Source organism: Gadus macrocephalus, chromosome 12, assembly GCF_031168955.1.
Source record: "Gadus macrocephalus chromosome 12, ASM3116895v1".
NCBI lineage: Eukaryota > Metazoa > Chordata > Actinopteri > Gadiformes > Gadidae > Gadus > Gadus macrocephalus.
In genome coordinates, this window is record NC_082393.1 from 13381771 (window position 1) to 13407615 (window position 25845).

The 25845-nt window shown below is 42.5% G+C and overlaps 2 protein-coding genes and 1 long non-coding RNA gene across 13 annotated transcripts in view; all 3 read left to right on the forward strand.

The window, feature by feature from the left end:
* LOC132469073 (uncharacterized) overlaps positions 1-2714 on the forward strand; it is a 2867-nt gene extending 153 nt beyond the window's left edge. Inside the window, exons 1-2 of the long non-coding RNA XR_009528334.1 lie at positions 1-114; positions 1397-2714. The exon at positions 1-114 is cut by the window's left edge and continues 153 nt beyond it. This is a non-coding gene — a long non-coding RNA (uncharacterized LOC132469073). The remainder of the gene's footprint in view (positions 115-1396) is intronic.
* Positions 1-25845, forward strand: part of rabgap1l (RAB GTPase activating protein 1-like) — a 192923-nt gene that overhangs the window by 124593 nt on the left and 42485 nt on the right. For all 11 annotated transcript variants that reach the window (XM_060066819.1, XM_060066821.1, XM_060066812.1 and 8 more), the window contains 3 exons: positions 15985-16098; positions 17955-18029; positions 18580-18705. In XM_060066819.1, the coding sequence (XP_059922802.1) occupies positions 15985-16098; positions 17955-18029; positions 18580-18705 (315 nt within the window). The remainder of the gene's footprint in view (positions 1-15984; positions 16099-17954; positions 18030-18579; positions 18706-25845) is intronic.
* On the forward strand, positions 2805-4326 carry LOC132469001 (uncharacterized). Its single transcript, XM_060066912.1, has 2 exons — positions 2805-3933; positions 4075-4326. The coding sequence occupies exons 1-2, from the start codon at positions 2879-2881 to the stop codon at positions 4289-4291; spliced, it is 1272 nt and encodes a 423-aa protein (XP_059922895.1). The 5' UTR covers positions 2805-2878; the 3' UTR covers positions 4292-4326.

Genomic DNA, 25845 nt, shown 5'->3' on the forward strand with positions numbered 1-25845 from the left:
TATATCCATTTGGTGTCAAAGCTGTCAGTCCCGCCGCGTATCTCCCGCCCTGTGGAGTCATCTCATTAGCGTCTCTGGAAGCGCATCATCGGGTAGCCGAATAACACTTTGAAGGTAAGGTATTTAGTTTTTTTGTCAACTGTTCTCAAGTTTATTCTAGTTGCAATATAAGATGAAGTAATTTTCACCGAATATTTTTTATTGTGAACCTGACTGAAGAACGTAAATTAAGTAGGCTAAATAGGGCTGTAACGCGTATCGAAACCGTAATCGCGACACTCACTTTAACTTTTTAACCCATGAACCTGTCTCGCAGTGTGAGAAGGCAGAAGCGCGATACGCCCTTTCTAACTCTCCGGTAAAATTGTCAGATTGAAATTTGTTAATTTGTCTAAATAATAGTCTGCTGACACCACCCCCTCTTATTGATGCCGTAAGTTTGCGACGAGATGCCCTCTCTGTGATGACAGCTCTCCGTGGTTACGGAGGATTTCATGTCTCCACACCCTTCGAAGTCCTCATATGCGATATGAACGACATTTATCCAGAGTGGGCCAAGAGCGAAAAAGACTGCCTGTGTGATCCCTGTCTCTATTTTTTGTGTGATTTGACCGGCAGTTGGTCTGCTTATAGGTCGGAATGAAGCGGCCACCGATTATTGACAGGATGGGTACTTTATTCTACCGGAATCGTTCGCTTATTCACCAGACAGTGTCTAGTGAAGAAGCGAGCGAACTACCAGAATCGTTCGCTTCTTCACTAGACACTGTCTAGTGAATAAGCGAACGATTTCGGTAGAATAAAGTAGGCCTACCCATCCTGTTAATAATCGGTGGCCGCTTCATTCCCGCCTTCATAACGAGGCATAGTGTTACGAGTAACGTATGTGTGTGCGCGAGAATGGCAGTGTGCGTATGTGTGTGTGAGTGACGTCAGCGAGCGAGCGGTAGGTGCGTCTATCACGCGCTACCGCTCGCTCTCCTCGCTCGTCCACTCACTCGCTGACGTCACTCACACACACATGCGCACACTGCCATTCTCGCGCACACACATAAGCTACTCGTAACACTATGCCTCGTTATTGCGACGTTCATGTTAGATGTTCATGTATTTTCCCATCTATTGAAAGTTAGGCTATTAAACATTTTGCATTCTATACGGCCTGATTATGTTATTATTTAAGCTGCATAGCCAATAAGAAGCGCCAATAGGATATTTGACTAAACCACCAAACTAGTTGAGGGTTTTTGCCTACCTGCAAGCATCCTCCAACTTCAATCTTTGGTTATTTATTAATTAATTTAGCTGTACTTTAATAGGATTTCCGAAGTGAAGCTATGTTGACTGGGCATAGCGCTATATTTTTTTTCTGATCTGGGTTTTTCCCTTTCTTCAGGATGTCTTTCTCTCTTAAGGAGATGTGTGAAATGGTCAATGTCAGGTATGATAGGGTACTTGAGGCGAACGTGAGGGTCAACAATGAGGAGGAAGGTTTGTAGGAAACTAAAATTGAGTCAACCAGACAGGAAAGTCTAAACTGTATTCATTACTCTAAATGGTTTCCCTCTGTCATTTTCAGATTCAGTTGAAAGTGACAGTGCAAATACAGCTGCCAATGAGGGTATGTACTTTAGGCTTAAATTATTTTTCTCCCAGTAGCAGCTACCTACTATTCTGCAACCCAAAGCCTATTGATGTGTTGCACATTAAGATGAAAGCCTGCCACACTTGTTGTTCTGATTCCCTTGATCAAGGAAGGAATCCAAATACTAACTCATCAAATTGTATGTAGCTAAATTAAAAATGATTACTCGTAGAGAATAGGTACGTTTGCTGCTCAGTTCTGAATTTTTAAAGCATTGTCGTGTGCTAAATGTACATTATATTTTATTGTTGTTAGATTCTCTGGAAAGTGATAATGACAATCACTCTGAAAGTGCCAGTGATGGTAAGTATCTTATTATTCTTATTCTCAGATTAGGCTACACTACAGCCTCCACCTCACATTGGTTTTGAGTTGGACAGACTAAAGCCCATTACTAATTACAAATCTAGTGTATTTAATCAATTATGAGTCCAAATGAATGCAATCTTATATCAGAATGATGTCATAAGTGCATTTGTTGTACTAAATGTGTTCCTCTATATTGCTCTAAGACTCACTTGAACACGATCCTGAAAATGACCCGGAATACACACCTGTCAATGAAGGTGAGTAACTTATTGTCAATTTGTTTTTTTACATTTCTGTCAGCTACTAATGGGCTCAGCCACACACACACACACACACACACACACACACACACACACACACACACACACACACACACACACACACACCACTGCCAAACTTTAATGCATGCCTACACACTGACACACATACTTCCACATGCTAAGAAACCATGTAAGAGAAATGTGAATTTGTGAAACATGTTTTCTTTTGTTTTTCTTTTAATCATAAGCTGTTGATGTTGATGTTGCTGTTGACCGGGGAAGGTCAAGAAAGAGGGCCAACCCAGACGCTTGGAAGGGTAACATTCAGAAAAGGAGAAGAATGAGGGGCCAATCATATCTTGGACGAAAAAAAAATGAATTCATCAACATAGAAGAAAGAAAAATGGAGGGGCGGTGCCTGGCTGAGGCCTGCCGGAAATCCAGCAAACTACACTGCACCGAAATCGATGAAGGGAAGAGGGAAAAAATATTCAAGTATTTTTGGGGGAAATTGGACTGGAAAGAAAGGAAAATCTATGTGAAGTCACTGGTGGAGGTGAGTGATGTCAAGCGACGCCGGACGGAAGCGGTTCAGTCTCGGAGGTCAGCATCTCTCTGTTGTTTTTTATGTGTTGATGGTAGAAGGCTCAGAGTTTGTCAGCGGATGTTCCTGTCGACCCTTGGCATCAAGCAGTGGAGTGTTCTAAAATGGGTTGGAAGAAGAGATGAAAGTCCTGAGAAGACGGCAAGAGTGAGGGTGAGGACAGAGGAGCGGGACTTCCTAAAGTCCTTTCTTCTTGAACTGCCGAAAGTACCATCGCACTACTGTAGGTCCTCCTCTTCCAAGATGTACCTGGAGCCTTTATTCAAGTCAATCAATCATCTCCACTCACAATATAAGCAGACATGTGCAGCCAACGGCATCCAGGCTCTGTCAAGACAAGTGTTCAGTAACACCTTTAAAGAATTAAATCTGTCATTGTTCCATCCAAAAAAAGATCAGTGTGACACTTGCTGTGCCTTCAAAGCCGGGAACATCGAGGCTGCTGTGTGGGAGGAACACTGTGTTAAGAAGGACGAGGCACGAGCAGAAAAGGATAGGGACAAGCAACTTGCAAATAACACCACCTTGGTTGCATGCATGGATCTGCAGGGCCTTCTCCTCTGCCCAAAGCTTCAAGCGTCTGCCCTCTACTTCAAAATGAAGCTTGGTGTCCATAATTTTACCATCTACAATATGGCATCACATGAAGCGACAAATTACCTTTGGCATGAGGGTGAGGGGGGGGTCTCTGCCAATGAGTTTGCCTCCTGCATTGTGGACTATCTTGAAACACACCTCACTTACACTGAATTCATTCTTTGGAGTGATGGGTGTGGTTATCAAAACCGAAACCTGGTCCTGAGCAATGCCCTCTTAAAGTTTGCCACTGAAAGAAAAAAGCAAGTGACGCAGAAGTACCTTCAAAGAGGCCACACACAGATGGAATGTGACTCTGTGCACAGTGTGATCGAAAGAAAGTTAAGGAACCGAGATGTACACGTTCCAGCTGAGTATGCTGCAGTCATTCGGGGAGCTCGTTCAAGTCCAAAACCATACGAGCTGAAGTATGTTGATTACAGCTTTTTCCAAGACTTCAGCAAAGTGAAAATCTGCAAGTCAATTCGACCTGGTAGCAAAGCAGGCGATCCTACGGTGCATGACCTCCGAGCAGTCAGGTCTGTACAGACTACTTTTTCATACATGAAATATTAGCCACATCATATTAAAATATTTTGTTTCCTAAATCTAAACTTGCTTTTGGTTCCCTCCTATTCTCTGTTCCCCGACATCCCTCTTTCCTTTCATCTCTCTATTAGATACAATGTGGACGGCAGTATGGAGTTCAAATTACTCCACTCCGACAACTGGCAACCCTTCACATCCCCATCCCTGAGGAAGGCGTGTGTCAGCGTGGCCCCACTCTATACATCCCCCCAGAAAATTAAAGCACTGAAGTTCAAGCACCTTCAAGAACTGAAACATGTCTTACCGAAGGACTTTCATCCATTTTATGATGCACTTGACCATGAGTGATGGTCAGCTCAAATAGCACAAACAATGACATACACACCACTATCAAACATTATTTATTTATTTATTGATAAAAGCCAGTGTGGTTTTTCTGACTACCTATATACATGTCTTATTGATTAATGTATTAATGAAATGTTATATTTATTGAGTATTGACAAGTAATTGTTTATGTGCATGTTTGAAAATGACTTGGTTTTATCTGTTGAACTCTTGGAATTCCTATCTGCCAATCTGACAGGAAAGACATGATTAAAATCTTGCATTTAGGCAAGTTGCTATTTTATAATTCCACCTGTAGTAGCAGTAGTGAGTCTAATTAGCCGTAACTGCTTAAACAGGAACGGGCTAGTTGGAGTTTAGTGAAATGGCAGCTTCATTTTTCCTTTTCTTTTCTGCAATACAGTGCCAAATAAATATTATTTTGATGATAGCCTGGTGAGACAATAGCTTTCCTTTACAGTAGGCCTAACTTTATCGCAAGAAAAAGTTTTCCCCTTGTCGCCTGAGACGTAGGTCAAGGAGTGGAGGAGTGACACAATTACGGTAGGTCTAACGTTACAACCTCTGTATAGCTTGTTAGTGTACTGATTCATTATCGCTTCATAGTTAGCAGGATACATAAATATGAAGGGACAATGAATCAGTAGACTGATTTTCATACTGACAAGATTTATAGGCTATGCTCAGTTTATTAAATAGCCTTAGGTTGGACGTAGGCTATTTAATAAACTTAGCGTAGCCTATTCATCTGTCAGTATGAAACGCGACTTGCCCATTCATGATCGGAAGAACGCGTATCGACCACCGTTACGGTAAAATATGCACGTATGTCCATTTAAACTCGATTTTGGTAAAATGTGAACTATACCATCACACTGGCAATATTACGACTACATTTAAAGACGACGTACCAAGTATGACAACGCTACGTTCAACTGCTTTGAAATTAGGGTGTTTTTTTCATTTCCTGAAAAGTAACCGTTTTGGATATACGCGAGTTTCATCGGACAGCGACGATATATATACACACAATTATTCTGTATTCATATTTATATGCATTATTATAGCTTGTATTATATTGACATGTTGGTGACATCGATCGAAGCTAAATTGATCTATTAAGGGGTAGGACTAGATAAGGTTTTTTACTTCCTCCTACCCCCTTTTGAGCATGTAGAAAGTTTTTTTTTTAATTTTACTTCTTTCGTGTGTTTTTTTGTTGTCTCTTTTATTTTTTATTTCATCTATTAATAATCAATTGATAATCATTAATTGATTAATAATCATGTTTTTTTTTATTGCTTACATGTTAGAAATAAAGACAATCAATCAATCAAGTGGTGGGCCGTTATCGGCGTTAACGGCTGCGTTAACGCAAAACTTTTATCGCGCGATAAAAAAAATATCGCCGTTAATCTATTTTCAAACACTACCTTGTTCGGACCCATCACGTGACTGAACTAACCAATCAGAAGCTAGAATTTAGACTGAGGTAAACGTAAGGGAATCAGAGAGGTAGATTCAACTGAATATCCTGACTGTGTTAAATGTGTAAATATGTAATAATTGTGTAACATAAATATGTAAATGATTAACTGACTAAAAATTGTAAGTACATTGATAGCAAATTAACTCCAATATAAATTATATTAATTTATTCTACAACTTTCAAATATTTAACTTCTAAACCTTACATTATTATGGATTATTACACGGCTCTTTTCAATGCTGTAGACTGCTCCATTCACTTGCATGGGCCTTCCCAACGTTCAGCTGTCAATTATTTTTGTTTATGCTCCGTTCACTTGCATGCGCACTTCACAACTTCCGGCAGTGAATTATATTTGATGAATCACCATTGCCCAGTATAATTGACCGCTGTCAAGGTAAACAAACAGATTTTTTTGCCGTTTGCCATTTTAATCTAGATTAATCTAGATTAATTGTGGAATTAATCTAGATAAAAAAAAATATCTATGCCCACCACTAATATATATATATATGTGTGTATATATATATATGTGTGTGTATATATTTGTATATATATGTATATATATATATATGTGTGTATATGTGTATATATATTAGTGGTGGGCCGTTATCGGCGTTAACAGCTGCATTTACGCGAAACTTTTATCGCGCGATAAAAAAAATATCGCCGTTAATCTATTTTCAAACACTACCTTGTTCGGACCCATCACGTGACTGAACTAACCAATCAGAAGCTAGAATTTAGACTGAGGTAAACGTAAGGGAATCAGAGAAGTAGATTCAACGGAATATCCTGACTGTGTTAAATGTGTAAATATGTAATAATTGTGTAACATAAATATGTAAATGATTAACTGACTAAAAATTGTAAGTACATTGATAGCAAATTAACTCCAATATAAATTATATTAATTTATTCTACAACTTTCAAATATTTAACTTCTAAACCTTACATTATTATGGATTATTACACGGCTCTTTTCAATGCTGTAGACTGCTCCATTCACTTGCATGGGCCTTCCCAACGTTCAGCTGTCAATTATTTTTGTTTATGCTCCGTTCACTTGCATGGGCACTTCACAACTTCCGGCGGTGAATTATATTGGATGAATCACCATTGTCCAGTATAATTGACCGCTGTCAAGGTAAACAAACAGATTTTTTTGCCGTTTGCCATTTTAATCTAGATTTATCTAGATTAATTGTGGAATTAATCTAGATAAAAAAAAATTATCTATGCCCACCACTAATATATATGTGTGTGTGTGTGTGTGTGTGTGTGTGTGTGTGTGTGTGTGTGTGTGTGTGTGTGTGTGTGTGTGTGTGTGTGTGTGTATATATATGTATATATATGTATGTATGTATGTATGTATATATATATATATATATATATATATATATATATATATATATACAGCATTTTACAGACCAGCATTTTACAGACCCATACAATGGATATGGCGTTTAGTAGGGTCCTTCAACGTTGCTTCTTTACCCATAAAAAGCTACAGTCATGGTTACATTTCGCTTATTTACCTTTGAGCATTTCCTATTATAGGCTACTGTGTAAAATGCTGTTTAGAATTAATGTTAGTATCAAGAAAAGAAAGACCCACCGGAGATCTTATGTTTTATTTATGTTTTTTGTTATAATGCACACGTGCATGTTGCAGAAAATGTACAACTGCGCCCCCTGGGGCCACACTTCTCGGTGGGTCGCAGAATTCGGAGTAACACCAGCAACATTTTCCGCCTTTTCCCCTCAGAGTTCTGTAAGGCTGAGTTTCTAGCTCTATGAGAGAATGGGTAAATGCAAGTTTTCGCAAACATGGGTTGACGACCCGACATTTAAAGACCCGTGATGGGAATTGACCGAGAAGCTTTTTGCTCGTTGTGCAAAAAAACGAACAACGTGACATGGAACGGCTTTAAAGCGATTAAATCACACAACGCTTCGAGCATTCACCAGCAGCGGCTTCGTGCGAAGGGGGAGCAGCTCTCTATTAGAGGTCTGCGCGTGTCACAATATTCACTCCCGCTCCCGCCTTGTACAGTGCTGCTCCCACTGCTGCTGCTCCCAACCGCTCCTGCAAAGAGCTGTAATTTTTAGTCCCGCTCCCGCCCGCATCTATGATATTATATCCCGCTCCCACCCGCAAATGCCCGCAAGGATGGATGTTTACTTTCTGTCTCAGGAAAGGCCTGTCCATTGGCTTGCAAAAAACGAGCGGGCATTTAATTCATTAGGCTACCAGTATTGGTAACATATTTATTGGTAAGCCTGCACGTTTTCAACCATACAAAACATTAAATAGGCCTCAGTAACTGAAACACGAAACAGTCACATATTAAAAACTCTGCAGGTCAGTACCAGCACGTCTAAATGAAAAATGAAAAGTAAAAGAATCAGCTGCTGCTTCGACCATGAAGGAAAAGTTGTTGGAAAAGTAGGTTTTGATTATTGATGAGGGCTTCATGATAATTTTTATATTTTACCCTCATATTTGATTTGCGGGAGTGCAGTGTATCATCCCGCACCCGCAAATGCACCTCTATCATCACGCCCGCCCCCGCAATGAGCTTTAATTTTTTGCCCCACGCTGCACTATTTTGCGTCGCGTCCCGCGGGAGTGAAGACATCTACTCTCTATGTCGTTGTTTTGCGGTGCTAGCAGCAGCAGCACTAGGGCTACAGGGATCGCGGCAGTGTCACATTTATACCTTATAATAAGTAGTGGTACTTTGCATACTCCCCGCCCCGCTGCTTGATGTCGTGTTGGTAGTAAAAAATATTGTGGAGGTAGTAAAAATATACCCTGTATATGTGTATATATATATATGTATATAAATATTAGTGGTGGGCATAGATTATTATTTTTAATCTAGATTAATTTTGGAATTAATCTAGATTAAAATGGCAAACGGCAAAAAATCCTTTCGTTTACCTTGACAGCTGTCAATTATACTTGGCAACGGTAAATTATCAAATATAATTCACCGCCGGAAGTTGTGAAGTGCCCATGCAAGTGTACGGAGCATAAACAAAAATAATTGACAGCTGAACGTTGGGAACGTCCATGCAAGTGAATGGAGCAGTCTACAGCATTGACAAGAGCCGTGTAATAATCCATAATAATGTAAGGTTAAGAAGTTAAATATTTGAAAGTTGTAGAAGAAATTCATATAATTTATATTGGGAGTTAATTTGATAGAAATGAACTTACAATGTTTAGTCAGTTAATCATTTACATATTTATGTTACACAATTATTACTTACATATTTACATGTTTACATATTTAACACAGTCAGGATATTCTGTTGAATCTGCCTCTCTGATTCCCTCACATTTACCTCAGTCTAAATTCTAGCTTATGATTGGTTAGTCCAGTCATGTGATGGGTCCGAACAAGGAAGTGTTTGAAAATAGATTAAAGGCGATATTTTTTTTATCGCGCGATAAAAGTTTTGCGGTAACGCAGCCGTTAACGCCGATAACGGCCCACCACTAATGTATATGTATATATGCATATGTATATGTATATATATATATATATATGTGTAAATGTATATATGTATATATATGTATATATACATATATATGTATGCATGTATATATGTGTGTATTGTAGCGGGCCAGTGGGTGTGGGGTTTCCACGCTACCAAGTTGAGTAGACAAATGACACAACACACAGAGCAGTTCCAAGCACAATGGTTTATTTACCTAGTAAATGGGAACCAGGGTGGGAAAGGGACATCCACCTCCTTTATGCTATCGTCCGTCAAACACCTTCCAACTGTCTCTCTCTCTCTGGGCGTACCACACTGCCAGGCGATCACACAGATCCTGCCTGTCCTTACCTAGCCCTAGCTCCTCTTCCAACTCCAACTTCCCAACATGTCTGTTGGCTAGCCCTCTTAAGCTAGAGCACCCCTGCTTAATGATCCCCAGGCTCGCCTCGTTAACGTGAGGAAGTCCATATATGGCTTGGGGGTGGAGCCAGCAGGTTGCCAGGCCTACCACTCCCCTCACTCCTCCCTGGCGTCTGCCACAGTATATATATCTTACATTATTATAACAAGATTATGTCTGCTCAGCAATGCCACATCTATTTTTTTTTTAGATCTATTGTCACTGTAGCTGTCTATCAAATAAACTTGTAAATACAATAGACCTGGTGTGTGTTTGTGTGTGTAGTTTGGAAGCCTGTGTGTGTGTGTGTGTGTGTGTGTGTGTGTGTGTGTGTGTGTGTGTGTGTGTGTGTGTGTGTGTGTGTGTGTGTGTGTGTGTGTGTGTGTACAACACGTTTGTATGACTGGTGTGCATGTCCTCCTTGCATCAACAAAGCTGTGCACCATGTGTGTGTCTGTGTGTGCACATGCACACAGCAGGTAAGGCACTATGACTTTTCTTCTCACCCATCTACAAATCACATGGGAACAAACATAGTAGAAACAACACACTTCTGTGTTAAGTGTTTAACAGACCTTGTTATTAAATGCCTGTTAACCTCATAATAATTGCTTAGAATCATAAACTAAAAGACATCAGGAGTAAATATTTATGTTATATGAATATTTCATGCACGTCTATTGGACACGGCACATTCTTATCTCGCTTGACCATATAGCTTTAGTATTAGCTACCATACCTTCTAGCTACACTATACAGGGCCCTATTTTAACGGTCTGAAACGCAAGTGAGAAGCGCCAAACGCAAGTATCTTTGTGGGCGGTTCGATGGCGATGCTGCTATTTTACCGGAGGATAAATGATTTGCGCCCCGCACACATCTAAAAAGGGTTGGTCTGAAGTAGCCTAATTACCCGTAGGTGTGGTTTGGGCGTAACGTGCAGTAAACCAATGAGTGCCATCTCCCATCCCCTTTAAGAGCCATGAGCGCATTTGAATCTGACAAGTTGATATTTAGATTTTGCGCGTTTGCAGTCTCCGATGAGACTGATGCATGACCACATGAATTTCAAACTTCAAATGGCTCAGTTTATGGCCAAATAATATGGCCTAATTCACACATGGATATATATATATATATATATATATATATATATATAATTGTGGCGGCCGGTGGTTCTTAAAGTTAGGGAGGGAAGAACTGCGCTCCTGGTTGCCATTGGCCTGCTTGCCATTGGCCTGCTTGCACTGTTAGTGGCGTATGTCGGCATAAGTATGTGAGACTGAAGTTGTTTCTGGGTGTTTTGGTGAACTACAAAATAGCCAGGAGGGATCATTATGTGAATAAAATGTATACATTTCCTCCAGTGGAAGCGTTGTACTTTGAAAGCTGGTGGGCAGCGTGTCTTTGAAATGGACTACAAGGGCAGAAGGAAAAAATGCAAAGCCAATTAGTCAAATCAGGCCTACTCTTGATTTGTAAAACTAAATAAAATGATCTGGGCCTATCATTGGGCCTATTTTGGCCTTCAATGACTGAAGCTATTGGTTGTTATTTGGCTGTGTTTATTTTCAGCTACAGTTGTTTTAAGAAAATCAAAAAAATATATATAAGTGATTTCAGAATTACGGCGTGTTTTCGGCCCCCTTTCAGATTGCGTGGTAATCCAACGGAGGAATGCCAAAAAATAGGTGCGGCGCTCGGGGTTGTTCCACAGCCAGGGCTCCTACTTATTGATTCATAGCGCAGCCATATTGGTTCATTGTGCAGCGAGGGCTCCAGCCTATTCATGAATAGATTCTGGCGCGATTCAGACCCCTTAGCTAGTCACACTCCACTCTCTCTCATTGAACCCCATATTATTCACCGGCCGCCTAAACTGCCGGGGAAACAAATGGAGGAGTCTGTGGAGGCTGAGGGAGGAACGTCCTCGGGCGGTAATTTTCTATAGGCGATAAGGGTTGCTAATGTCCCTTTAACCAGGGATACAAACATTACATATATAAAGGTATTAACGTAGTCATATTTAAGGGCATTGCAGAAGTCTGGGAAATCTACATTTTTTTTATTCTCGACAATGTTAGGGAGGATCTTCCTCAGAGAGCGGGAGAAGGGGGGGGGGGGGGGGGGGGGGGGGAAGAGAGGGAGAGGGGGAGAGAGAGAGAATCCGCCAACAGGTGGCTGCATTTGAGACAGGTAGGTAACGGGTTTGTGTGTTGGTTGTTGGATTGCTTCTCTGCCATCACTCATCTTCTTCCCCTATAATTTGTCCTTTGTCCTCTGTAACTTTTTCTCTCGATACCCCATCATTAGTACTTCCTATGTCACTCGTGTACCATGTATCTATCATTCTGTCCTTTCATGTCACTTCTTTATCGCTCAACCACCCTTCCATCCTTACTTTCACCCCTCCTTTATCATCCCTCCATCGTTCAGTCTGGAACCACATGTGTTAGCATTGTATGAACACACACTGTGTGTATGTGTGTGTGTGTTGCTTGTGTGGACCGACTTGTGGGGACATATATGTACTGACTACTGTAGAGCTTCTGCGTCCTTTTGTCTTCTATGACAACACATCCTCATGCATCACAGGAGCTGCGTCACTATGGCAACCCCGAGCACAGCCTAGAGACGAGAGGCAGTTTTCCGCGAGTTTATTTGCAGTTTAAAAATAGGGATAAATAAAAATGGTGATTAGCAGTGACTGCGGAGTGCTCCTGGTTATTCATTCATATGTTGTTCCTTTTAGATTTTTCAAAGACGCACAGCTAGAATATAATGAGGCAAATATAGCACACACAGGCTATTTCCTTACTGTGTGTTTGTACGTGTAGGTATACTGTTGTGTCAGAGAGTAATTTAATATTAATGTGTGTAAAAATAACACTTGGTCAACATCTGCAAAATGGGGGCACCGTTGGAGTGGTGAGGCACAGACTCCATGGCTGAAAGTTTCTTTAGACATGAAAAAGAAGCAAGTAAAGGAGGAGATGAAAGAAGATGAGGAGGAGGTGAGGAAAGAAGCAAGAAAGAGAAACCGAAGAGGAGAAAGAGGGAAGACATTGGAGGAGCAGAGGTCTCAGTCTTATTTAGTCTAACACTTCTTTATCTCTTTCTTTCTCTTCCTCCCTCATTCAGTTTCTCTCTGTCCCTCTCAGTCTCTATCCCTTACTCTTTACCTCGATACACCTCTCTTTCTTTAATGATATAATGTAAGTCTTTGTCTTGTTTTGTCTGTGTTCTAAAATGGTTTGTTTTCCCAATTGGGAATAGTAATATTTTCAGTCTAGTGTTGTTTTTTTCAGCAGACTACTTAATGCAGCTAAGCAAAGCCAGGATATATATTTGAGCCAATCACAAGAGACTATCCGGAGAGTTTAACAAGAGTGTGTGTGTGTGTGTGTGTGTGTGTGTGTGTGACAGCGGGCAATAAGGCCGTCGGTTTTTTTATTTCACTATAAGTTGGTCTTTAACAGAACCCCGGCCTGGGGACTCATAGGAACTCTACCTGTCACTGTGCCACATCCTGCCATCAACCATGACTCTCTCTCTATCTCCCTCAATACCTCCCCTCTATCCTTCTTACTCGCTCTCTCAATTCAATTCATAATTAAACATTTCCATAAAATAAATATAGTGAAGGAAGTTAACATGGAGATACATATATTTTTATGTATAAATTGTATTGTAGCGAGATACTGTCATGCATTCCACAGAGATGAAATTTCACTGTATATTCTAAGCTCACATGATCTATCCAATTGCTAATTTGATCCTTAGGAAAACACCTTGCTCCTGAAGCCCAAAACACACAGAGCAAGAACATATTTGTAGCCTGACACAAACGGCAACAAGAATCGTATGGTTTTAACTAAGCAAAGCACAATGGAGTACATGGAGCACGGATGCAGCGTGGCGGATGTATTTTTTCACCTACTTCTTACTTGACACCTTGGGTCGGCCTAAGTTGTACGGTGCAAGAGAGAAGCCATCATTTGGTTAGAAATGCAATCTCCTCATCCCTACAGGCTTGTTCTCTTGACATCCAATCATTACCACCCTCACATTGCAAGAGATGAGATCACATCTGCGATGAAAACGATAACACAGGTGTCTTGTTGCTTCACCATAGCAATCTCACAGAATTCACTCCTTTCCCTGGCTATGCTATTTATTGGCACTACTGGTGCCCAATAACATAACCCGCGGTAACCATTTCTCTCATCTCATTCACATCTCTCTCAGAACTAGATTAAAGTGCCAATTCTCACGATGCAAATGGCCACGGCAGTGTGAAAATCCCGCATTGATAATGCTGTGCATTTCCATAGTGACGTAGCTATATAGCCGTGGCCTCATCCGGTAAGGGGGAGCCCGTTGTTTCTCCCCGTGCCTCTCCCAGATGGAGCCACCCAGCTCGGTGAGGCAGATGGGTGTGGTGGTGGGGAGATCACTGGCAGACCCCTGCAGGCTCCGGGATGAGGAGCGTTGTGCGGCGGTGGTAAAGCCCTTCTAAAGTGTGCAGATCTTGTCAACAGCTTTGCACTGAATGTAAATATAGAGACCAACTGTCCGGCGTACAACGCTACGAAAGTAACTAGCTGATCCAGGGCTTTGGAGGATTATCCATTAACTGCTTTCTGTGGCGCTTCTGAGCTAGATGGTGTTCTCCTCAGCCCTGTTCCTTTTTGGGAATATTATATGTTATATCTTTGTAGATTATATATAATTCACTAGTATATAGTTATTTAGCTCAGTTTCTACCGACTTTAGTCTCTATTTGTACTTGTATATTCAATTGCGGATCAGCCAATTGTGCCTGTGATGTGGTTGTTGTCGTAGCGTTGTTGTATTGGCTGTGTTGTTGTGGCAGCCTGGGGAGTGTAATTAGTGTTTCTTTTCTGCCTCATTTCCCTCCCGTTGTATGCGATTTGAGGCAGGAGAAAAGCCATTTGGAGTTTTGTTCTGCACTGGAGATTACTAGTGATGAGTGTCAGAAAGCAGCCAGTCAGACGTTAAGATCCGTCTGCAGAGAGTTAAAACTCTCCCATCCCTGCTTGAGCTCCTCTCAAGTCCTGGGCTTTGCTCTACTGCTTAGAGATAGTGCTCTCCTCCCGGCATAACCTGTTTTCATCATATGCAAACCATCTATCTCAAATATTTGTATCATTAAAACCATTATGATGAACACATTGTAAATGAATATGTATGGAATTTATCTAAAGAAGTACTTTTAGCTCAATTGATAGAGCTAGGCAATAACACAGTAAGAGTCAGTGGTTCCATTCCCACTAGGGTCCACCCATACTTAGAACTTATCCAGTCACAGTAGACGTGATATTCAATATAATAACATCCACCAAGTGGAATATATTTTGATGTCCGTAGTGCCTTAGTTGATCTGGAGCAGTCCAGGTGCTATGTGAACACCTTCTTGTTCTGATACAATCTGGAACATTCCTAGTGCAAACAGCGTCAGTATCTAGTAATTGTTGCTAGGCAGGTTGTGTTGGTTCAAAATCATGGTTGGTTAACATTGTTACCTGTTGATGACACAAACTTGACAAACACACAAGATACTAAGGGGGTGATAGACAACTTCACATAGAGGAAAAAAGTACAGTGTTTGTGTGTTTAGTGTGTGTGTGTATGTGTATGTGAGGCCGGTTTGCTATGGTGATGCAGCTGGCCATGGTAAAGCAGCTTGTAATTAACCAATTGGAATTATTTATATAAAAGGCATACAATGCTGTGATGATTATTGTGGCACAGAATGAATGGGCTGAACTGAGAGTTTGAGGTGGGCAGTGACTGATCGTTGAAGACATTCAGAGATGGGTCTGTGCTCCACCTCAAGGCCTTGAGAAGCTGACAGCAATGCCTCATCAAAACAAACCATCTTTAATTTTTCAGCGATCAAGGCCATTTAGAAGATGTTTTTATTTTATTATGTTTGCTTACAAACTGCATCTTGCATGTGTCATGTTACTATTCCAATGGCCTTGCTCTGTTCCAACATCCATACAATTCTACTCAAACCTCATTGTCTCAGCTAGTCAAGCCTTCCTGAGTGAGCCCATACATATCGACTCGGTTCAGTGTGTGGTTCATATGTACAGTGTTATTGGTCCCGAATGGGTTGTTATAGGGTTGTTTAGTGTTGCATTTATGTTTTTAATTACTGATTTTTTTTGCCGAACAAATTCCTGCTTTGGCCGAATATAGTTGTATTCTATTCTATTTCAGTGTGTCTCACTTCTGGTGGGACGATGTGTGTGTATTTACCAGGAATCCGCTCAGGACGGGGTGATCACCAGGGATATCCACAGGACCTTCCCCGCCCATGACTATTTCAAGGACTCGGATGGAGACGGACAGGACTCCCTATACAAGATCTGCAAGGTGAGAGGCACCTGTCGTACACCTTGGAACACCAAATCAGTCTAGAGGGTCAAGGGGAGACATCTGTTGCACACCTGCCAACCCCCCCACCTGCCTCCTGCCAACCCCCAATGATAAATGGGCGGGCAAGTGAATATGTGGGTGGTGCTCATCTTGAGGGAGAAAGAGAGATGGGAGGGGCTGATACCAAGCAAAAATAGATCAATGGGGATACTAGCTTCATCTATATGCAAAACATTTTCCACCTGGATTGGCTACAGATCTGCTGATGATAAGGTCAGCCAAGGTCACCTACCAATTACCAGTAATCCCAAATGATCAATCTCTATTCTCTTTATGGTCCGTGTTTATACCACAGCACAACATGCCTATTGTAACAACTGCCTAGTGCAACCACAGTCTTCAACTGGGGGACACTGGGCACTGTCCAGTACAACCAATATCAACTACTGGGGGATATCCTATAAAACCAGAGTCCTTGGTGCTCTCTCAAAGTTCTATACTCTATCTCTATGGGCCCAATCTTGCATCCAGCGCAATTTCTTTCTACACCAACACATGTATCGTTGCTAGTTTGCACCCGGCGTAAAGCTGATTTTCCCCTGCAGCAAACTCGCGCAACTACACTTGCGCCCTGGAGAGGCGTGTTGGCGAAAAGCAGAGGCGTGTTCCTGCGCAAATGATACATGGTGCCCTAGCTGCAGTAGCTCAGGTGGTAGAGCGGGTTGGCTGGTAACCGCAAGGTTGCTAGTTCAATCCCCGGCTCCTCCTAGCTGAGTGTCGAGGTGTCCCTGAGCAAGGCACCTAACCCTAACTGCTCCCGATGAGCTGGCTGTCGCCTTTGCATGGCTGACTCTGCCGTCGTTGTGTGTATGAAAAAAAATCTTGTTTTAGGGTAAATGATAACGTTGGTTAAATTATTTGGGAAAGTTGGTACAGCGGTGAGAATTATTACTTTAAAGCAATGCATCATCTTTTCTTGTCAGACATCGTGTTCAAGCCCATAACTTTTAGGATCGATGAGTATTTGCAAACATAGTTTTACCGCGATTGAGTGTTTAAAATAATGAATGATTGCGGGTGATTTTGGCTCGCAGTTCAACAATATGTGTGCACCGATCTGTTTAAACACATGCAAACTAAAGACGTAACGCATAATACAGTCCATGGCAATATATATTAACGGGGGGACGCATGCATATTATTAACACAAGTCGATAACGATAATGTATACAATGCTGGTAACAAACGATGTTTGTTAATGTATTGCCGCATATCATTAAATAGACCCTCAGCTGCGGACCCAGGAATCTTGGCCGAAATTTACATGACGACTCAGTGTTCTAAAGTTGTAGAAGAAAACGCTATTCCATGTGTGAATGAGGCCTATTATTTGGCCATATACAGAGCCATTTGAAGTTTGAAATTCATTTGGTCAACATCATGAATCTGTCTCAGCTGCATGATGTCAAAATATCAACTCAAGTTCAAATGTGCTGGCTCTCAAAGGATCTGGAAGTTGGCACTCTCATTGATTTATTGCAAGTTACGCCCAAACAAACCTACACATTAAGCTACTTCAGACCAACCCATTTTAGATTTGCATCAGCCGCAAGAGTTATTTATCTGCCGGTATAATAGCAACAGCGCAAGAGATCCGCCCACAAAACGACCTACTCTGTACCTATATGTCTCTCTCCCAGAACTACATTCTTACTATGTGTCTGTTCTTCAAGGCATACATTGTATCTGTGTGTTTCTCTTCAGGACCTACACTGTATCTCTGTGTCTCTCCTCAGGGCCTACATTGTGTCTCTCTTCAGGGCCTACACTGTATCTCTGTGTCTCTCTTGCAGGCCTACTCCGTGTATGATGACGAGATTGGCTACTGTCAGGGCCAGTCCTTTCTGGCTGCAGTTCTGCTGCTGCATGTAAGTACCTTTGTCTTATAATATAAGGCCACACATAGAATCCTGAAACTGTCATTCCCGCCCTGTAACACTCATTTTGTCACCCTCACCGAGTCATTCTCACACTGAGACTCAACCAGTCACTCCCACCCTGTCAGCCTCACCCAGTACCGCCGCGTTCACACTGCACACGTCCGTCAATGGATGACAGAGGGCTTGACTGATGTTTGGGGACGTGATCTGATTGGCCGACAGATCCGTCACTGCCTGAAAAGTTGAACATTTCTCAACTTTTCGACGTAGGCAACGGAGCCGACAGAACAGACAAACCCACAATGCATTTCGAGAGCGCCCCATGCAAAGTCAATGAGATCCGTCAACGGACGGATGCTGTGTGAAGGCGGCTTAACTCCCACTCAGTCACTCTCACCCAGCCCCCCTCACTCACTCAGTTTCAGCCTTGTCAACCCAACCCGGTTCACCTGATCAAGCTCACCCCATCCTCACGTCACTCTTACCCTCTGTATTTGCGTATGTGTTTGTGTCTCTGTCTGTGTTCATGTACAACTAGATGCCAGAGGAACAGACCTTCTGTGTGCTGGTGAAGATCATGTATGAATATGGGCTCCGGTCTCTGTACAAAAACAACTTTGAGGACCTCCACTGCAAGTTCTACCAGCTGGAAAAACTCATGCAGGTCAGCACGTCTTGTGATGCTCTGTCAGGTCTTGCTAGACTCTGTGAGGTCATGTTAGGTTCTGTGAGTTCATGTGATGATGTCATGCTATTTTCTTGATGTTGTGTAATGACCGTTGAGCTAGTGAGACGTTCTGTGAGGGCATTTGATGTCCATCATATCATGTGATATACAGTGATGTCACGTGATGAGCTATGAGGTTATGCGCTGTTCTGTGAGGTCATGTGAGTCATGTGCAAAGTGGCGTTGTGACATTTTCAGCGTCACTTCAATGCTGTATGTGCTCCACAGTGAGCGTCACAAGTTGCTCTGTCGGACAGCACAAGTCTTGTGATGCTCTGTCAGGTCTTGCTAGACTCTGTGAGGTTCTGTGAGTTCATGTGATGATGTCATGCTATTTTCTTGATGTTGTGTAATGACCGTTGAGCTAGTGAGACGTTCTGTGAGGGCATGTGATGTCCATCATATCATGTGATATACAGTGATGTCACGTGATGAGCTATGAGGTTATGCGCTGTTCTGTGAGGTCATGTGAGTCATGTGCAAAGTGGCGTTGTGACATTTTCAGCGTCACTTCAACGCTGTATGTGCTCCACAGTGAGCGTCACAAGTTGCTCTGTCGGACATTGAAAACAAGAAATGTACAAAGAGTGATGTCATCATTTCAGAGTGAAAGTAGTGCACCACTGTTTGAGCACCTTCCATACGTTATCACGGCAGAGTGATAGCGTTAGCATGGAGTGCTAGTTGGTCGTAAGGCCCCAGGGCTGACCCAATCAGAAGCCACCGCCTTCCCAAGTTAATTTAATCAGACTCAACACAGTTAATTGAATTTTGCATCATATTCATTTCACGGCAATTTGTTCCTCGCAGCTCTTGGAAACAGCAAGTTCATTAGTGTCACAAGTCATCAACAAGCAGGAAGCTGAGGATTTAGCTGGAGGAAGTTCTCTCAACCAGAAACCCAGACTTTTTGTGTGGGTGTGTGTGTGTGGGGGGGGTGCTTGAAACTAGGGATGTCCCGATCCAGCTTTTTGCACTTCCGATCCGATACCGATATTGTAGCTTTTAGCATCGGCCGATACCGATACCGGCCGATCCAAGCATGTATTAAAGATTAAAGATATTTACTTATTTTGTTGTACTACTTGAAAAGGGTTTTACTCTTAAGAACAACTAGCCAACTTAATTAGGTTAGTTTGAATAATCCACAATAGTTGGTAATGAGAAGCTGACCTGTTTATTCAGGGTTAAATAAACACAAAATAGACAAAATAATAAATAGTCAAATTACCACACACACACTGAATTGGCATCAGTGCTCTGTTCTTGAACAACAAGAGTGTAAACAATATTGTAAACAATATAAGATTATATATAAAAGCAACACACACAAAACCTGAGTAGAAAATAGTCAAATTACCACACACACACTGAATTGGCATTTTTATCGATAACTTTTAATCCTTAGTGGGACATGCACAGACAAGTGGGATGCTGGACTGTGCGCTAGGTGTGCGCTAGGTGTGCTGAACAACGCGGACCGGATTTGGGGGGAAAAGCTGAAAAAAACTGGAATGGATTACCTACATTGGTGCGCTCGAAAACACGGACCGGAGTTTTGAAAACAAACTGGATCGGGAGTCCGGATCGGAATTTTCCCGTGCAGGCCGATCCGATATTGATATGCATTTTTTTGCTAATATCGGCGGCCGATCCGATCCAAATATCGGATCGGGACATCCCTACTTGAAACAGTAACTCAAAAAGGCAGCCTTACATCACAATGTGATAGGTAAACTGTCCTGTTCTAGATGCAATGTGCAAGAAAAAGACTGATGGGATAATCTTCTTTCATAGATTAAGGGCGCCGTCACACTAAGCCATCTGTACCGTGCCCAAGTCCGGACGCTGCGTCATAGAACGCCGACAAGCACTGTTCCAATGTTGAGAACACTCAAATATTCGCACCCTTTTTCACATCCTTTATTTTTGAGAATTCCGAGATTTTTCAAGGATGCATCGATGCATCCTCAACGAGACAAAATACCCACAATCCTTTGCGTTCACACGCTGCACTGGATATTAAAAAAATGCGTATAGAAAGCAATACATATTGCTTTACACAAGTGAAGTTATTTGAACGTTTCAGAAATATTTTGTGCTGTATTGCTTTTTATAGATTATTCATGTAAATGCAAAAATTTTACCTGTGCGATTTCTTTCAAACGTTTTGCAACGTAATGATAGGCTATATTTTGTATGGATTGATTTGCTTTAATATGTAAGTAGGTGGTGTTTAAACCAACTACTGTCACCAATAACAATTTCAACAATTAAAATATAAAAATATTAGTGGATCAATATTTAAAAAGCGGAAGCGCTTCCATACTAGCAAGTCTTTTCAAACACTGGACGCTACAAACACAAGGCAGCACCCTAGCCTCATCTCCATAGGACGCGACTAGCAAGGAAGTGTTCTAGCAAGGCTGCAGCCTTCACTTTGGGAAACAGCCAGAGAACACAGTTGACACTTTACTGACTTTGTTGCTTATTTGGAGCCGTTCTACTCAGATACAGCTCTCTCTCACTGAGCCTTTTTACACTGCCAAATAGGCCGTTTTATGCACGCTTTTTTCGCGGCACAGTCTGCTCTTTTACACTCCCCGAGGTAAATTGCCTGCTTGAGCTAGAACCCCAATTTACCCTCTGGGACCCTGCACACATTGGTGTTCTTTTGGGTTTAATTCTGTTGTAAATACAACGGCTCCGCGTTTCCGGGGGGGGGGGGGGTGGGGATAGTGGTGTTGCTGCGCTGTCTCCACAGAGACAACGTAGCGATATGATCATGAGCAGTTAACTTCTAACTTGAGAGAAAGTGAAATCCGCGAGCTGCTGATCATGTGAGAGAAGGTGAGCAGTCGTATTAAACAAAGACGTTGAAAGATGTTGCGATCTAGGGGATAAAAAACAAGTGGTCAGCAAAATAAAGAATATGTTGGCGTTTTTGCACTTTAATTTAAACATTCCGGAGTGTGCAAAGTATTCTAAAGAGGTCTAGACTCCGCAGGCAACCCCTCCTTCTCAAGTGAACCAAGAACGCCTGCGCCGTGACGAACGGGGGATTTTTGATCAAAAACTCAACTTCACCATCGCACCAACGTGAACCGCTTGCCGTCATGTTTATTGTTTAATAGGAAAGAAGGGTAGCATGGACTATATGTCATCCAGCTCAGGTTGCGTAGCCCTGCGTGTGAGCGTGTCGGCTCATTAGCATCTGTACCGTGGCCTGAGCACATCTCTCCGAAGTGTGCGCAGGCCACGGATTTGAACTGTACTTGAGTACGTTTGGCGCACTCACACTAGCCAAACGATCTAGACTTGAGTACGGTACAGGTGTGAAACGGACTTGGGCACGGTACAGATGGCCTAGTGTGAGTGTGCCCTTGATGGAGGAGTTTGGGGTTATATTTTAGGGTAAGAGGACTGACAGCGTTACACTGGACAAGAAGGAGGAGACCTGGGTCATGTTAGCAGCGCGCTTCAATGGCTCAACTGGCATTAAGGAGACGAGGGACAGGACGCAACTGAAAGCCTGCTGGAAAAACTTAAAGGCAAAAAAGCATGCGGCAGAAGAGAGGAGGGGGATGTTTAAAACTGGCGGAGGACCACCACCAATCATTACGGACCCTCTTTCAAAGAAAATCATTGATTTTAGATCTCCCCCCTCCCTTACCCATACGACGATGACGGCGTATGGGGGAAAGGAACGTAAGAAGCATATAAATTACTAAGTTTGGGTTAAGGTAATGTAATGTAGACGTGCCCTAAGTATCTATCAACATATACAATTATGTCAATACTGACCTTAATTATGCTGCAAAGTGATTTTCCATCAGTGTTCTCCCGAAAGCATTGCCATTTGGGTTTGCAGCATTCTGCACTTGAGCATCTTCCAGGTCTTTCTGAAGTGGGTCCTCATCCACCTCTGGTAGCTCGTCTCCTACTCTCTCCCCAAAGTTAAACAGCACTAGCCTAGAAATCTAGACGCCCCTAGCGGCAGCAATTTCAATTTGCAGCCAGGGAGGTTTAGCCTTCTGTCGTCGTTTTTCGCTGCTGGAAACAGAAAATGTGTCAGGCCAATCAGATCGTGAGGGGCGGAATATAGCCGAATGACGACAGACCTGCGACGGTTCCGTGTTAGAGGTAAACAATAATGGCTGCTGCTGCTGGCGAACAGCTGTCTTTCGACTCGGCTTTGGACGCGACTCTTCAACACTTCAACACACAGAAATGAACAAAGAACTGCACTGAAGTCTTTCCTGGAAAAGAAAGATGTATTCTGAGTTTTGCCGACCTGATACGGTGAAAGTTTCGTCGTTGGTCTCCATTCTCTCAATCCACCATTCGCAACACTTCCCCATGGAAATTTCCGTCGCTCTGACTACAGGGGTTGACACTTAGGTTTCAAAAGCACTTGCCCATTGGGCAAGTGCAGGCCATGTTCAACTTGCCCGAATGTGATATTCACTTGCCCAAATAAAAATCAGAATCGTGAACGGGCCTCTTTTTGCCAGGCCCCCGGCCTGGTTTTGGGGGGCTCAAAAAACTCATCCTAGCTCAGACTGAAGCTGAATGTTAGCTTCCACACATGTTGTGTTTAAAAAATAACAAACTTCTCTTTGATTACTTATTTATCGAACGGTCACATCGTCCCATGAAGTGATTTCAGTCCACTGTTGCAACCTATTAAAGCTATCGCCCAGTTATATGTAGACCTGCATGATTTTATGCAAATGTACATAACTAAATGTCCAAGGTAGTATCAAAGATGTCTTTTTTAACTTTCACGTTTCTTGTAGCTCTAACTGTATAATCACAATCGCGTTTCTAGAAGTGTTAAAAAAAAAAAAGCATTCACATCCACCCAAAATCCACTTGCCCGTTCGGGCAACCAGATATCAATCTCAACTTGCCCGCGTATTACTTTTAGTTGCCCCGGGCAAGCGGGCAACCGTTAGTGTCAACCCCTGGACTACGTCACCTTCTTCGTTGTTCTGATTGGTTGTAGCGCTAACCTATTGCGTGCAGAGGGAACTTCAAAGACAACCGTTTATCCCGCCCACACTGCCACCGTACGAGACCGGACCCAATATCTTTCCGATATGGGTCTGGCTTGCCAGGCTAAAACAGCACAGCTAGTGCTGAGTCCCTCTTGTATACATGGGAATCTCCGCTTCTAACACACCAAATACTCTCTCTATTATTCCTCTAGTTTGAATGTGGGAGTAGTTGTAATTTTTCTCTGCCTAGGTCTGAGGGTTCAAAAGCTGAGTCATCAGGTATGGGCGACATGAATAGCCATTGTCACCCACTGGGTGTCCATGGATGTCCCCTCCTTCCAGCAGTGCACAAGGTTGACTGTTGTCAAAGATACGGCTGTCATGTGTGGATCCTGGCCATCGTGCAAACTACGTGTGTGATCCTGTGTGCTCATTATACCACTGTGAAGGGGGTCGCCGGCCCTCCGCTGCACGTCAAGGCCGGACAACGCCCCTTAACAGTGGTATAATGAGCACATACCACAGCCTGTCGTGATCTATTGCTTAATTATCACGGCCAGAACCTGTGTGAGCCTCCAGACGATATTATGAATCTCAAACGACCGTGTCGGGTTCTCCGACGTCTCTGGTTCTTCCACGTCCACATCAATCTGAAGTAGAATGAACCACGACATGGAGGAGAAAGGGATTGTTGCCCGCGATTGTTGACCGCGGTGGTCTCCTGCCGGAGCCTCGCTGCCGAGGGACCACTGCCTAAATAATATCTTATATAATATAATAATATCTAAATAATATCATATAATACATAGATATCTATATCATTAAATACATATCATCAAGGCCAAAAGCTGTGTGCGCCTCCAGACGATATTAGGAATCGCAAACGACTTTGTTGGGTTCTCCGACGTCTCTGGTTCTTCCACTTCCACATCAATCTGAAGTAGACTGAACCGCACGCTGCCTGCTGCCGGCTGCCCGCTGCCCGGCGGTGGTGCTTTGCGGCGGTGGTGCCTCTCGGCAACCGGTGGCAGGCAGCATGTCGCAGTTCATGTTCTTCAGGGAGTCAAAGCCAAAGTCCCTTTCCCCCAATTCCTTCTCAACCATGGCTGAGTTAACCCCAACTACAGCCTCGGTGTGGAAATATAAGAGACGTCGGTTATGCGCCATAACACCAACAGCAGCAAATACTTGCGTTTCAGGGTGTGTAATCACACACACACATACGTGGCGCTCGCAGGGCCGTGTCTCATTGGCAGGCATGGCAGAGAAAGGGGAGGAGCTTAGATCCTTTATGACGACATATGGGAACACATTCCAAATCAGTGCGGTTGAGCCACAGTTTTTTCAAAGGCGGGCAGAATACCTAGTGCTCGTTTTACACAAACGCAAATTTTAGCCACTGGGGCCCCATAGGCAGGCTAGGGGAACTCATATTTACGTTAGAAAACCTCATAAAGTGAGATTTTCATGCCATGGGATCTTTTAAAGGGACACTGTGTAATATTTTAAGTAATTATTACCTCAAATCAACGTATTAATTCATAAATAAGGCCTCATGGGTGTAAAATTATCTCTGCCAAAAATCTCACTCATCCTCCTGAGCGAAGAATAATTAATATGTAGTTACATAGGACGGGTAAGCTTCATGGAGGCTTTCATGTTCTTCCGGTCTATGAACTGCCGAGAGGGACAAAAAGCACTATGTGGTACAGGAAATGCAAACGCGTTTTCACTCTGAGCCACCGTGAATGATGACTGAAATAATTCACTATCTTGCTCGAGGAATAATTACTCATACATCATTAGCTTACACTAATTATTCAATGCAGTTTGAAATTTGTTTGAAATAACGAACCTCATCATCACTCGAATGACTCGATGAGGTAGTATTGGATGTCATGATACAGCTTCTTGGCACATACTGCCCACCGTAGTTTTTGAACAAGCGAGCACCATTAGTTTGAATGCAATATACAATTGTACCACTAGATGGGAGTAATCTTTACACAGTGTCCCTTTAAAAGAGGGAAATTACACATTAAGTGAACAATTTTTTTCTGATACTTGTATTTAGCCT

Excerpts from the sequence above, each read along its gene's own strand:
- LOC132469001 (XM_060066912.1), top strand. The coding sequence starts at position 2,879 with ATGTTCCTGTCGACCCTTGGCATCAAGCAGTGGAGTGTTCTAAAATGG. Across the intron at positions 3,934-4,074 it reads CATGACCTCCGAGCAGTCAG|ATACAATGTGGACGGCAGTA; the intron begins GTCTGTACAGAC and ends TCTCTCTATTAG.